Consider the following 14,951-nt stretch of genomic DNA (forward strand, 5'->3'; position numbering starts at 1 on the left):
TTTGCTCTTTAACCAGGAACTATTACTTGAAAAAATCCACGTGATGACACGGCAGGGTGTGTCTATCAGGTGACCCTATCTATTTTCAGCTACACATAAGAAGGAATTCCGGCAGTGATATCAACACTGGGAAAGCTTGCATGCAAAGCAAACTCTCCTTTCCAAGAAATACAAGTCCAAGAGGTTCCCACTCAACCTCCTCTAAGACTTAAAGTCAATGTTTGGGAGAAGAATCCAGAAAACAGAAATTTTGGGAGGTCTTTTAAAATCCCACTCCCCTGCTTCTTTTTGCAAACCCTTAACTTCCCTCTTACAGTGTCTGAAATGAGCTCAGAAGTGGGGGCCAACAGACTTGGAACTAGGTGAGAGACCTTCTTCAGACTGCTTTGCCATCCCATTTTATGATTCCAACTTCAGGGACCTTAAAGATGATCTAAGTCTCAATTTCAGATTAAATGTGGCTTAGAGAGGTTGTCTTGTCCAAGGTCACCCAGCTCATTCGTGATTTTGTCTTGAAAGTCCAGCTTCAGGATTCTAAAGTGGGATACTCCTTGTATCACACCACTTCCAGTCACACCACTTCCAGTTACCACAGGAACACACTGAATGAATGAAAGATCATCTGAACAGAAGCAATACAATTTGAGTCAAAAGAAGCAAATGATTTTATGTTGTGTAGTGACCTAAGAAATCTATTTTTAAGGTGTTGGTTCTCTTCCTGATGGATCGTCCCCTTTGACGACTGACAAGGAGATTTACAGGATTTTTGACCCTTTAGGTGGTTTCTGCTCAGTGATTGAGGAGAGGAAGTGGCGTAGGGAGAGGTTTGTAGAGTTATTGCAATGGATTCCAAAACCCAAATCACAACACACAGTTCTTTAAACTGAAGAACTGATTCACCGGTAGATACATTTTCTTTTATAATATAAATGCAAATTTAAAAGCTAGCTGTTGTCAGTCAACAGATATAATTAGAATTGCCTGAACATCTTGGACATTTTTTAACATTAAAATATGGTTCTCAAAAAAATATATAGTTCTAATACCTGAAGATTGTGAATCTGTGCCTAAACTTTCATGTGTTACTCTTTATATAAAAGAAAAGCTTAAGGTACACTTTTTTCCTTATTTGTTTTCTAGTGGTGGCAAGAACTACTGAGGTGCACATTTAGCAAAACAGTTCTGGCTATGCGAAGAGTCTTAGGGACAGGAGTTACTCTTCCAGTGATTCTCAAATCAAACCATGCAGTTTGTCCCCACCCTTTCTGAAGCCAAGCTCCCGCCCCCACCCCACTTTCCCAGACGGAAGTCTTTCCCTGCAGGCATTGTTATATATCTTGTCCATAACCCCCGCATCCTTCAGCTTTCCGGTTCTTCTTTTCGTCTAGTAACTCCTCCTCCTTTCCCCACGTTTCCCATTTTAGGAAGGCAATTTACATTCTAAGGGGTCAGCTGACTCTTTCCCAGGGCAGGGGTGGGGTGAAGATGTGGCTCCCAGATCGAAGCTAAAAACTAGGGGTATCTTTTAGTTCACACACTCAAACAGGAAGGCCATTGAGTTACATCTCCTTTTGCACATGACTAACCTCAGATGAAGCAATCTTTGCTACTCTAGCGCTGGAAGCAGAGGAAGAAGTGTGAGGTCGCCAAAAAGGAAACCGTCCTGTAGCTCCTCTTGCCAGACAGACCCAGGAGCAGTCAAGGATGCCAGCTCACAAAACACCTCTAATGAGGTCATGAATCTCTATAGGCTGTAATCCCAGCACTTTGGGAGGCCGAAGCAGGCAGATGACTTGAGGCCAGGAATTCAAGACCAGCCTGGCCAACATGGTGAAATCCCCATCTCTACTAAAAACACAAAAATTAGCCCAGTGTGGTGGCGCGGTGAGGAGGCTTTAGCGCAACAATCACTCAGACCCGGGAGGCATAGGTTGCAGTGAGCCAAAATCGTGCCACTGCACTCCAGCCTGGGGGACAGAGCAAGACTCTGTCTCAGAAGAAATTAAAAAAAAAAAAAAAAAAAGGACCTATGTAGGGCATTCATTGCCTATTTTTCACTATTTTCCCTCTCAATTAAAGTGTAAGTCCCTTGACAACAGAAATCATGCAAATTCTCCTATATTTTCTACTCCAACTACTGGGAGGAGACAGTGTGGTCAGAAGGTCAGAGGATGTCTGCTGATGGAAATCAGTTAACATACTTTGGCTTGATAATGAACACTTACTAGTCAGCAGCTTACAAGATGAAGACAAAATTAACACACAGAAAAGAACAGTGAAAACTTTTAATAGTTTACTGCCACAGTATCAACTTTTATATGTGTACATATATTTAAATACAAGATAGACCATAAATACCAGATGGTAAGATATCTGCCTCTAGGCTGAAAAGAAAAAAACTCGGCCACTAAATAAACAATCTTAAGTAATACTGAAGAAAACATATGTGAGGTAATCTTCCATCTAAAGTGACTATAACCTACATTAAGATATTTTAACTAAAAATTCAAGTAGTTATAAGACTCTCGTAACTCAAAAACATAACTTTAATACACATTTTCAAACTAAAGAAAAATATTTTAACTATAAATAGGCAAAATAAATAAAATTATTTTTGCTGAAATAAAATCATGGCATTATTTCTTTTATGCATTTAAGGACTGTATATAGCCCAGATAAAAAATGAAACTTACTTGCGACCCTTCTAAGAATCTATATAATACTCTAATACAAATTATCTATACAGATATCCATATAAGTAGGTAAGTATGTGTAGATACCTATATTCACTGATGCATATGTGGAACTTTCATTCTAGATGAAACTATCTGTTCCTTTTTTTTAAGAAAAGTATATTCCAATTATAAAAATATTCTTAATTTATATTAAAAGGTCACTTTTTGTAGGGTGCACACTAACTAATGTGACAAGGAGCATTTTCCAAATCTTTAGAAACTTCTTTAGAAACATTCATTTCTTATCAAGTTACTTCTGAATATTTGTTTTACTAAGTTTTAAAAACATCAATTAAAAATCAACTTCTTTTTTCTTTTAATTATCCCTGGTTACACAAAATCCCTGTGTTCTTTTATTATATTGAATGTTCAGTCTACCAATTTACTGGCCCCAAGTAACCCTCCTATACTTCTATCCAATTTTTTCAAAGTTATTTTCCAGTTTTCCATAGTTTCCACTAATGCCCAACAGGAACACATTGAATGAAAGATCATCTGAACAGAAGCCATACAATTTGAGTCAAAAGAAACAAATGATTTTACATTGTGTAGTGACCTAAGAAATCAACATTGACTCTAACATTTCAGTGTTCTCAGAATGAATTTTTTCCTTATAACAAGGTAATATGTATAAACCGAATCATATACATTGTGCTGAGTTGGCATTGAAAAGCAAAACACCAAAAACAGCAACAACAAAGCACTGAACTGTTTCTTCCCAGCCGCCCAGTCTAATCATTGGTCATCTCCCTTTACACTAGGCCAGCAGTAACCTTCAGCAAAAACACTAGAACAATTCTCTAAGTAAAAAAGAAATGTGTCAATAATTACTTCCTTATTTTCAAGGGTCTTCCATTCTTGCTTTAAAATAAACAAAGTGGTTTTATAATGTTCTCTCATCCCAAAGAATGATAATCTGGGAAATCTCAAGCAGAAATTCACTTTGATGTATTCCATCTTCCGTTTCCAAGGGCACCCGTGAATGTGCCTTCACATTCCTCCCAATTACAATGCAATCTTTCTTCAAATTGATGAAGTGTGCACCTCCTGAGAAAAAGTCTCTTTTGGAGTCCCCTTATGCAAGTTTTTGATGCAGTCAGGTTCCTGAGCAGAAGAGTTTGGCTATCAGATTCAGAAGTTTCTGCCGGAAGTTCAGTTTGTCTCCAAATCTCCTGAGTTGAGTAGCACACTCGACTTCGAGCTCTGAGAAGGAAAGCAAAACATGGACATTAACATTGATGATATTACAAACTGTAACCAGCAAGACCTAATACGCCCACACTAGTGACAAACTGAGTATCCCACGAAGCATTTCTCTTAACTTTGGCTTTATATGCACCTGTTTTCCAAATGGAAAACACACACACACACACACACACACACACACATTGTGACTCACCGAAAGCAATCGTTGAGGTAAGAATAAAGACATTTACTTTGAGTTTTTTAAAAATGCATCCTGGATGAGGCAAGTGTTACCTTACTTTCAAATATGTCAGATAGTACAAAGAGTAGCATTAGTCATTTTACCAGCCTTAGATGATGTCATCTTTTTCTCTTTCATTTAAGGATGGCTGGGAAACAGAAGTCAAGTTCTGTGTGGCTTTCAAGTAGGATTTGATTTTCAAATGGCAATAATTTACAGCTTAGGTTATACTCTCATTATATAGGCAAATCTAAATGTATTCTTTTTCTCGTTTAAAAAAACTCTGTAATTTTCTCACAAAAGACTCATAAAATCTTATTCTAAAATTAAGTCCACATTCTCTAAAATAATTTAAACATTTCTATTTTAATGTAACCCCACTTCTTCTTATAACCCCATTCTGTACCAATCCTTTGCCTTTATGCGAATGAGAGGAGCAGAAAATAAGTGATGTTTAATTCACATATGTACTACTTTTTGGAACTGAGTTATTCTAAACTGAATATTAAGAAAAATAATGCTTATAATTTCCAAGTACACTTTTTTCAGTAAGTGCAGTTAACATTATACTGACTATAATATCATATCTATACTGACTATAATTTCAATTTTCTTGAATATTTCAAAGAGCAGCTTGAGGTCTTCTGAGTTTACTTCATGACTACAAACATTAAAAATCATGATTACAAATTAAAATCTGGTCTATTTTATAAATCGACTCTGAAAATACTCTATTTAGGTTCAAAACAAATCAAAGCTGTAAATATATAGTAAAGCAAAATTTTAAACCTATATTTCAACCAATTTCTCTCTACAAGAGGTGAGTGAAATATTTCCTAACTCCTACACCAAGAGACCTAATAAATCTCCTAAGACGTTATTCTTTATGGGCTACAGGATCAAACATTTTGGGAAGTATTTACATAGACATGTGTTCTACAGAAATTGAGATATATTAATATACAGTCCTAAAAGTAAAAAAGAAACACCAAATAACATTCAGCATCCGACATTGGAAGCCCTGAATTCTAAGTGGAAAAGTTATCCCTTTCACCAAAAATGTAGAAAACAAGGCAGAAAATAGTTCCTGTTCACTCCCTTAATTTTTTAAAAATTGCAGTTACACACCTATAAATGTATTAGTATCAATCAAATCAAGTTTAAGGGGAACTTTGTGCTGCTTCTTATTCTTGGGAATTAAGTCGGACCAGAAAGTGCTATGCACAGGTAAGATCCTTCAGAAAGAAACACGGTCAGAATCCTAGGACATCACAAAAGGTAGACAAAGTTTTTTCCATCCTACACAAGAGCCAGAGACAGCAGCCTGTTACCAACTTAGGCATGGTCACATTTGCAATGCACCACTTCCACTTCCTTAGTACGCCCCAGGAGCTCTATAAAATGAAAGTAACTTAAAAGGTCGGGGGGCGGGGGGGCGTATAATCGTCTGATGCAACAGCAGTATGGCCCACACAGATTTCGGGCTCTGGTTAGATTTAGAAAAAGGATGGGGCCGGGGCGCTGGCCTGAAAAGTTATGATGGAGTTGTAAGTATGGGGGCGGGGAGTGAGAATGAATGAATGAAAAAAGGAAGCGGACTAACTCCTATTCTCCTATCCCCAACTCCCACATGATCGATTATTTAAATATTACAAGATTTTCTAGGCTCCTGAACACAGGTTGCCCTTGTGGGGCCGTCTCTGGAAGGGCTGGGAGTCCAGGCGGTCTCCGGAGTCCTCTCTTGCCCCTTCTGCCGCGACAATCACTTTCTCCCAGAAGCAGCCGCCTACACTTGCACTTGTTCCTCGTGGCCCCGCGGAAGGACAAGTGGGGAGGAGGAGACGAGCTTTTTGCCTCTGGTGTAATGCAGCTGCATCCCAATCCCAAATCCGGCCTGGTCCCTCGCCGTCCCTGCCGTCCCTGCAGTCCCCGCTGTCCTGGGGAAAACCCCCGAAGAACTTTCTGGAGGCGCCCTAAGGCTCGCGCCAGGGCACAGACCTGGCCCGACCTTGAGCCCCTGCGCAGTCTGTGCCCGAGCCCCGACGGGCTGAGCCCGCCCCGACCGAGACCTCCACCCCGGCCCCGACCCCGCCCAGCCTGGGTCTTGGCTGGCCCCAGCGGGTCGGTACCTGCCTGAGCCCGCGTTGGGCTCGGTTGCGCGTTCTTGCGCGCCTTCTTCCCAGGCATCTCCACCGGTGCCGCCGCCCACTCAGCTAGAGCCCGGGAACCTCGGTCTCCAACTGGAGCACGTCGGACGTCTGCAGGACGCGAGCTGAACACGAACAGACCCGCGGGCAGGGGTGCCGGGATCGACTGCTCGGACGCGCGAAACTGCCAAGTACACTCGGTGAGTGCCCGGGAACCTATGAGGTCCTCGCGCCAGAGACCACGCTTTTGTCCAATAAGAACTTCCCCGGTGACGTAGGGAAACTAGACGCCGGGCCCGCCCCTGTCCCCGCCCCACAGACGGCGCTCGGGGAGCGGACGCGCGACCCAGGCGGGCGGGGAAGTACCCAGCCGAGCGCGACCTGCCCGGACACGCTCCCGACCCGCGGCGGCGCCGACCCGCGGCTGGGGGCGCAGAGCCCTCGGCCGCGAAATTACTTCCTTACAAAACGGGGTGGGAGGAGAAGGGAATCGGCTTTGACCATCTGCAAACGCTGGGCGTCGTCAGCGGCAGTGGTGGCGGGAGCTGGGAGTGGCGGGAGGAGAAGGGTTTTCCCAGGAGGAGAGTTTTCCCAGGAGGAAAGTTGTGGGTGGGGAGAGACCAAAGGCCTTGGCAATTAGAGACTTGGGTAAACAAGTCCCGGAAAGGGATTGGAAAAGGAAACTTTTCGAACTTGAAGAGTATGGGCAGTAACAGGGAAGGGAAATGGGAAGAACCGTAATCAGCGCAGAGGAGAACCAGAGGCCCTGTGAGAAGGCGCCGGGTCCCAGGAAGTCACTGCAAACAGAAGCTCTGGTGCCAGCCAGAAAGAACATCGTGTTTGAATTGGGAAGGGATTTGTGTGCGAGCTTCCAGATAGGTCGATATCGCCCATTCTGGATGTTTAGCAAAAACAAGTGGATCGTTATCATACGGCAAACGTTCAAATCTTTTGTGGGAGGAATGAGCTACCTGGGAACGTGAAATTATTTGCACAATATTTAGCGAGGCCATGAGTAATTCTATTATGAGGAGTAGTAATTAGGAGTAGTTAACGGTTACTGGGAGCCGCTTCATGCTAAGGGCTTTGGCATGCATTCTCTCATTCCGTCCTCAGAACAACTGTTGCTACTTTACAGGTGCGGAAACTGAGGTTTGCAGAAAATTGCCCAAGTTCACTTAGGCAGAGAGCACTGCCCCTATCCCGACCCAGGCAGGCCCACAGAGAGCAAGAGCTCTTACCCACTGTAGCCTTCCCAGCAATCAGTTTCCTAGAAAATGTGTGTTTTCGCTGAACGCGGTGGCTCACGCCTGTAATTCCAGCTCTTTGGGAGGCCGAGGCGGGTGGTTCGTTTGAGGCCAGGAGTTCGAGACCAGCCTTGCCAATATGGTGAAACCCCGTCTCTACTAAAATACAAAAGATTAGCCAGCCTTGGTGGTGCACGCCTGTCGTCCCAGCTGCTTGGGAGGCTGAGGCACGAGAATCGCTTGAACCTGGGAGGCGGAGGTTGCGGTGAGCCGAGATCGCACCACTGCACTCCAGCCTGGGCAACAGAATAAGACTCTGTCTCAAAAAAGAAAAAGAAAAAAAAAAGCGTGTTTTCATATTAGCTGTGCTGTTTAATGAAAAGATTGCAAATTCGTTGCATGGACTCCCTAGAAGTGTTTAGTTTGGTTTACAGTATTGGCCTTCGAAATGTATTGTAAAAATTTGAATTGATGACCAACATTTTAAACATTGAGGGATAGCATGAAAAACCCAGATTCCAGCATCTCTTGGAAAACCAGAAGCTCTGACAACCCGGGATCCATTTTCCAAAAGTGCAAAATAGGCTTGAAGTGTGTGGTTGAAGCCACACCCTTTAGAGGAACCTAGGGTGCTCCTGTTCACCCCACTCCCTGCTGTTTGCTTTTCCCATTTACATTATCTGGCCTCAGTAGGCATTTGAGGTTGTTTATTTATCTTAAATCATTCAATCAACTCAAACCAGCAAATATTTATTTATGGCTTGGTCCTGCTGAAGGTATGGTCAACAATATAAGCATGGAACAAAACTGCTCTTGAGTTTAAACAACATAGTTTCGAGGCTGATGTTGGCTGTTTTTGAGTGGGGTATATACAAACGAGTAAGAGTGGACAGAACTCAGGAATCATCACAAGATGCAGAAAGCACAGTGGAGATGCTGCCTTGAAATCTATTATCCCCAAGTGGTAATTCAAAACCACTCCAGGCTCATTTTGACATACTTAATACATAAGGAACACCGTTCACTTTTTGGTTGCATAAATTATTAAATTTCTGTTGTTCAAATCACACACCCTGAAATGCAGTGAATATACTCAACAACAACCAAAAAAAAAAAAAGTGAATCATAACATTGTTTACCTACAAAAGGTATGTTAATCCCATCCTCTAACATTTTCATTAGAAAAGAATTGGTCACGTGACCCGTACTGGCTACAAACCTTAGGCAACTCTGTTTTTTAGGGAATTGCAAATTCAGTTTGCAAAGAGGAAAAGAGCGGAAAGAAGTCGGGGGAGGTGGACTTTGGAAATGGGTCAAATTCAGCTGGTTTATAGAGGACTTTTAAAGATTTGGGATTTGAGATGGTCCATAAACAACTCTTTGGCAGGGCTAACATTCTCTAAAGAGAATTGGCTGGGCATAGTGGCTCATGCTTGTAATCTCAGCACTGTGGGAGGTGGAGGCAGGGGGATCACTTGAGTCCAGGAGTTCCTGACCAACCTGGGGAACATGGCGAAACCCCGTCCCTGCAGGAAATACAAGTACAAGCTGTAGTGTCAGCTACTCGGGATGCTGAGGTGGGAGGATTGCTTGAGCCCAGGAGGAGGAGGTTGCAGTGAGCTATGATCTAGCCACTCCACTCTAGCCTGAGTGACAAAGTGAGAACCCTGTTTCAAAAAAAAAAAAAAAAAAGCAGCAGCTAGAAGAAGCAGAGTGAATAGCCTCTCTTAACTGTATATCCTCTGGAAAAGGGAGGTATCATTTAATGTTGGGCTTGCAACAAATATAAACATAGAGATATTTGACCAAACAAAATAATTAATAAAAATGTATCGTGAAGTGTTAGAATTCCCTATTATTATTTTTTTTAAGTAGGACTGGTGAAAATGACATTTTAAAAAACTATTAGATAATTCTTTTTCATGAAACAAGTTCAAAAATGACAGTGCACATCTGATCATTTCAATGTCAGTGTTAAAAAAAGTATATATATGTATATATGAACCACAATGACAAACAAGACAAGCATGATTAGTAATAGAATAGTCATTCGTACATTTCATGCAGAAACTAGGATTTGACCGTTAAACAAGAAGATATGAGATATAAATGAGGCATATTTAGAGTCAGCCTGGGATAAAATATACAGGCTGTAGATCTGATTGTGTTTGTTCTAATAAAAGGGAAACTTGTTGTTGTTGGTTTCCTGTATAACATGTTTGTTAACAGGAAATTAGCCGGAATATTTGATGGATTGTATCTGTCATGCCTGTAATCCCAGCACTTTGGAAAGCCAAGGCAGGCAGATCACTTGAGGTCGGGAGTCCGCCAGCCTGGCCAATGTGGCAAAACCCCGTCTCTACTAAAAATACAAAAATTAGCCAGGCGTGGTGGTGCACGCCTGTAATCCTGTAATCCCAGCTACTCGGGAGGCTGGGCTGGGACAGGAGAATCGCTTGAACCCAGGCAGAGGTTGCAGTGTGCTGAGATGGCGCCAGTGCACTCAGCCTGGGCAACAGAGTAAAAATCTGTCTCAAAAAAAAAAAAAAAATCTCTCTTTAAGACAGACACTGAGGCCAGGCACGGTGTGGCTCACGCTTGTAATCCCAGCACTTTAGGAGGCCAAGGTGGGTGGATCACCTGAGGTCAAGAGTTCGAGACCAGCCTGACCAACATGGTGAAAACCCATCTCGACTAAAAATACAAAATTAGCTGGATGTGGTGGCACATGCCTGTAATCCCAGCTACTGGGGAGGCTGAGGCAGGAGAACTGTTTGAACCCGGGAGGTGGAGGTTGCAGTGAGCCGAGATCACGACATTGCACTCCAGCCTGGGCGACAAGAGCGAAACTCTGTCTCAAAAAACAAACAAACGAACAAATAAAAAAACAGAAAGACAGACACTGAACTAGGCCAAGGGAAGGCAATGCCCCTGCCCCTTATGCAATCTTCAGTTGAGAGACCAGTAACTCAGAAACTTCATGTGCATAAGAATCACTTGTGTATCTTCTTAAAATGTACATCTGATTCTGGAGCTCTGCTTGGACCTGAGATTCTGCATCTTTCGTGAACTCTGACTGTGTTGCTGCTTCTGCTCTGTGGACAAGTTTGAGTAGCAAGGCCAGAGGGTGATATAGATAGTAACCCAGCAGGTACGATAAGATGTGTGTCAGTCCTGAGCCAGGGAAATTAATGCAGATTACAGGGTTGCTGGGGAGAGCAATCAGTAGGAAAAGGCATCCACATAGGGACCTGAGGCTCGAATAGAAGTTGGCTAAGCAATCACACTAACCAAAGGGAAGAAGGACATTCTCGGCAGAGACTGACAGCAGTGTGAAGCCAGGAGTGGCAAGAAGCGATAGGGAGAAAAGCCACTGGAGAAGTTTGGATATTATTGTGGGGGCAATAGGGAACTATGGAAGGTTTTTAGCAGGTAGTTGATGTAATAAAACTCTAGAAAGTCACTCTGACTGTGGTGTGAGTAGATTAACCAAGCTAAGACCCAAGACAGTGTGACTTGTAAAAATATTATGGTAATTCTAGTACAAATGGCAGTGTCAGCAAAGATAGTCACTGTTTCAACCTATCTTATTAAAACTCCCATATTTCATGACTAGGGTAGAACCACATTGTAGTCGAAAATGTCTTGTTTTTTTTGTTTCAGCGTCATTGTAATTGACATTTTATCTTATGCTAGCTTCCTAGGGCTGCTGTAACAAAGTACCACACTCTAGGTGGTTTAAAACAATAGAAAAGTATTCTCTCAGGCCAGGCACGTGGCTCACACCTATGATCCCAGCACTTTGGGAGGCCGAGGTGGGCGGATGACTTAAAATCAGGAGTTCGAGACCAGCCTGACCAACATGGTGAAACCCCATCTCTAATAAAAATACAAAAATTAGCCAGGCAGTGGTGCACACCTGTAGTCCCAGCTACTTGGGAGGCTGAGGTAGGGGAATCACTTGAACCCAGGAGGCAGACGTTGCTGTGAGCTGAGATCAGGTTGCAGTGAGCCAAGATCACGCCACAGCACTCAAGAAGTCCAAAATCAAGGTGCCTTCAGGGCATGCTCTTTATGAAGCCTCCAGAAGAATCCTTCCCTCCCTCTCCTAGCTTCTGGTGGGTGCCCACAGTCCTGGCATTTCTTTTTTTCTTTTCTTTTCTTTCTTTCTTTTATTTTTTTGAGATGGAATCTTGCTCTGTCGCCCAGGCTGGAGTACAGTGGCACGATCTCGGCTCACTGCAACCTCCGCCTCCTGAGTTCAAGTGATTCTCCTGCCTCAGCCTCCCGAATAGCTGGGATTACAGGTACCTGCCACCACACCTAGCTAATTTTTATATTTTTAGTAGAGGTGGGGTTTTGCCATGTTGGCCAGGCTGGTCTTGAACTCCTGACCTCAGGTGATCCTCCCCACCTTGGCCTCCCAAAATGCTGGGATTACAGGCATGAGCCACCACACCCAGCCGATACCACATTAGTTTTTTAAACAGACTTCAACTCTGAGCTCTGTGGGTTGTGCCTGTAATCCTAGCTACTTAGGAGGATAATGGAGGAGGACCATTTGAGCCCAAGAGTTTGAGACCAGCCTGGGCAACATAGGGAAATCCCATCTCTGAAAGAGAAAAGAAAAATAAAACAGCCTTCTTATAGTCTATTATAGTCCAGCAATAACAGGCTATAGTTCAGTCATAATCAGTTAGAAAAATCAATGTTTTTAAAAAGCACCATTCAATTAGTAACAAAGAAATACGTATGTATAGACTCAGTGTGGTGGCTTAAACCTGTAGTCCCACCTACTTAGGAGACTGAGGCAAGAGGATCGCTTGAGCCTAGGAGTTTTTAGTTGCAGTGAGCTATGATGGTGCCACTACACTCCAGCCTGGGCAACAGAGCAAGAACCCATCTCTGAAAAAAATTAAAACTATCAATATGCTTACTAAGGCGTACGCAAAACCTAAATGAAGAATCCTGGTTGTGTGTTGAAGGACATAATGGAAGAAAGATTTCTGGATGAGAAGACATTCCTCTGCCCAATTATTCTATGAACACAATGCAATTCCAATTAGAATGCCGTGAAGAGTTTTTTTTAGGAATGTAAGAAGCCCATAGAGAACCACCCCTACCCTTTAAGATATTACAAAGCAAAGTGCTGGGATTACAGGCTGCGAGATCCGGCCACTGCACTCCAGCCTGGGCGGCAGAGCGAGACTCCGTCTCAAAAAAAAAAAAAAAAAAAAAAAAGATATTACAAAGCAAATATAAACACAGTATTAAATAGTTCTGCAGAGCAGAGAGCTAAAGATACAGACCTTAAAATGTAGGAATAATGTATATGATGGAGGTGGCATTTCAATTCAGTGAAGACAAAGTGAATTGATTATTCCATAAGTGGGTTTTTTTGTTTTGGTTTGGTTTGGTTTGGTTTTTGTTTTTGTTTTTCTGAGACAGGGTCTTGCTGTGTCGCCCAGGCTGGAATGCAGTAGTGCAATGTCTGCTCCCTGCAACCTCCATCTCCCAGGTTCAAGCAATTCTCCTGCCTCAGCCTTCCAAGTAGCTGGGATTACAGGCACCCACCACCATGCCCGGCTAATTTTTGTATTTATAGTAGATACCGGGTTTCACCATGTTGGCCAGGCTGGTCTCAAACTCCTGACCTCAGATGATCCTTCCATCTCAGCCTCCCAAAGTGCTGAGATTACAGGCATGAGCCACTGCGCCCAGCCTCCATAAGTAGTTTTAAGAGGATTGATTATACATTCAGAAAAAATCATTAATGTCGGTTTCCTACCTCATTATCTGCATCAAAACAAATTCCAGAATTTCACATGTTTAAATATAAATATCAAACACGTTGAAAAGTTCTTAAATAAATCATAGGTGAATATTTTCATCATTTTAGGACTGGACTGGATTTTGAAAGCCTGCTGTGAAGACTAAATCCCAAGGACACATTTGACTTCCTAGGAATATAAAAGTTTGGATCAGTATGTGAAAGTAAAAAGTTCCCTCTTCAAAGTTTCCCTTCTTGTTAAAAAATAAATCATAAATGTTAAAAATAATAATTTCTTTTAAAGACTAATTTCCTTCAAGCCTCCTCACTTTATGCTAATAACTCTTTGTTAGGCCCTATCCTATGTAGCTGTTAAACATGCTCACAGGCACGTAGTACATTCTATGTCCTTGTACCTTAACCAATATATTTGTGACAGACATGCTCACAGGCACCTTCCAGCTCACAGCCTATGCCCCTTCCCTATTTGGCATATGCAACTTCCTCTTTTCCTTTGTCTTTCCATTACTTTTACCTATTTTAAAAAGTTTTAAACTGTTAGCCAATCAGGTTTTAGTTTAGATTGTGCTGTCTGGCTCTGGCCAATGGAGACAGGACAAAGTAGCAGGGACAAACTGCGTAAGGAATAAAAACTGCTTCCTTCCTTTGTTTGGATGTGCTCTCGCCATTGTTCCATCTGCCACGAGCACCCTCTCTGCAGAAAGTAAAAATGGCCTTACTAAGAAAGTTAGAGTGTGGGGACGTCCTGCTTCGGAGCGGGAATCTTCGTTGCACCAGTGACTAAAAAGAGAATTAAATATGGGTAATGTTGAGAAAGGCAAGAAGATTTTCACTATGAAGTGTTCCCAGTGCCACACCGTTGAAAAGGGAGGCAAACACAAGACTGGGCCAAATCTCCATGGTCTCTTCGGGCGAAAGACAGTTCAGGCCCCTGGATACTCTTACACAGCCGCCAATAAGAACAAAGGCATCACCTGGGGAGAGGATACACTGATGGAGTATTTGGAGAATCCCAAGAAGTGCCTCCCTGGAACAAAAATGATCTTTGTCGGCATTAAGAAGAAGGAAGAAAGGGCAGACTTGATAGCTTATCTCAAAAAAGCTACTAATGAGTAATAATTGGCCACTGCCTTATTTATTACAAAACAAATGTCTCATGTTTTTTTATGTGTACCATACTTTAATAGATCTCATACACCAGAATTCAGATCGTGAATGACTGACAGCATATTTTGCTGGGCAGTCCTGATTTAAAACTAAGACTGGCTTGTGGTTAAATGAATATGTTCAGTTTTTGAATTTTAATAGTAATTCCAATTCAGTAAATGCTATCACTGTTGACCCCTTCCAAAGATATGATTAGACTTCGTTAGTAATGTTCAGCTTTTCACAAAGATGGTGCGTGCCATCTTAAAACTTACTGGAGATTGGTTTTATATTTAGATTTATATAGCTGGTTATATGAATATATTTAAATACTGGGGAAATTCCTTCACTGTCTCAGAACCAAGCAAGATTCACCTGTCATTTGCCTCTTAAAGGCAAGAGTTGAAGATAAATAAGGTAGCAATGTCTAGAGTTTTGGCCTTAACGATGCCAATCTAA

General features: G+C 42.4%; 2 protein-coding genes across 2 annotated transcripts; one reads left to right on the forward strand and one right to left on the reverse strand.

The window, feature by feature from the left end:
- Positions 1-2,271: 2,271 nt before the first annotated feature.
- On the reverse strand, positions 2,272-6,569 carry PMAIP1 (phorbol-12-myristate-13-acetate-induced protein 1). The gene is made up of 2 exons (XM_050767940.1): positions 6,291-6,569; positions 2,272-3,938 (listed from the first exon to the last, which is right to left on the reverse strand). The coding sequence occupies exons 1-2, from the start codon at positions 6,346-6,348 to the stop codon at positions 3,832-3,834; spliced, it is 165 nt and encodes a 54-aa protein (XP_050623897.1). The 5' UTR covers positions 6,349-6,569; the 3' UTR covers positions 2,272-3,831.
- Positions 6,570-14,128: 7,559 nt separating this feature from the next.
- LOC126941401 (cytochrome c-like) lies at positions 14,129-14,713 on the forward strand. The gene has a single exon (XM_050767939.1). The coding sequence runs from the start codon at positions 14,145-14,147 to the stop codon at positions 14,460-14,462; it is 318 nt and encodes a 105-aa protein (XP_050623896.1). The 5' UTR covers positions 14,129-14,144; the 3' UTR covers positions 14,463-14,713.
- The last annotated feature ends 238 nt before the right edge of the window (positions 14,714-14,951 follow it).

Source organism: Macaca thibetana, chromosome 18, assembly GCF_024542745.1.
Source record: "Macaca thibetana thibetana isolate TM-01 chromosome 18, ASM2454274v1, whole genome shotgun sequence".
Lineage (NCBI taxonomy): Eukaryota > Metazoa > Chordata > Mammalia > Primates > Cercopithecidae > Macaca > Macaca thibetana.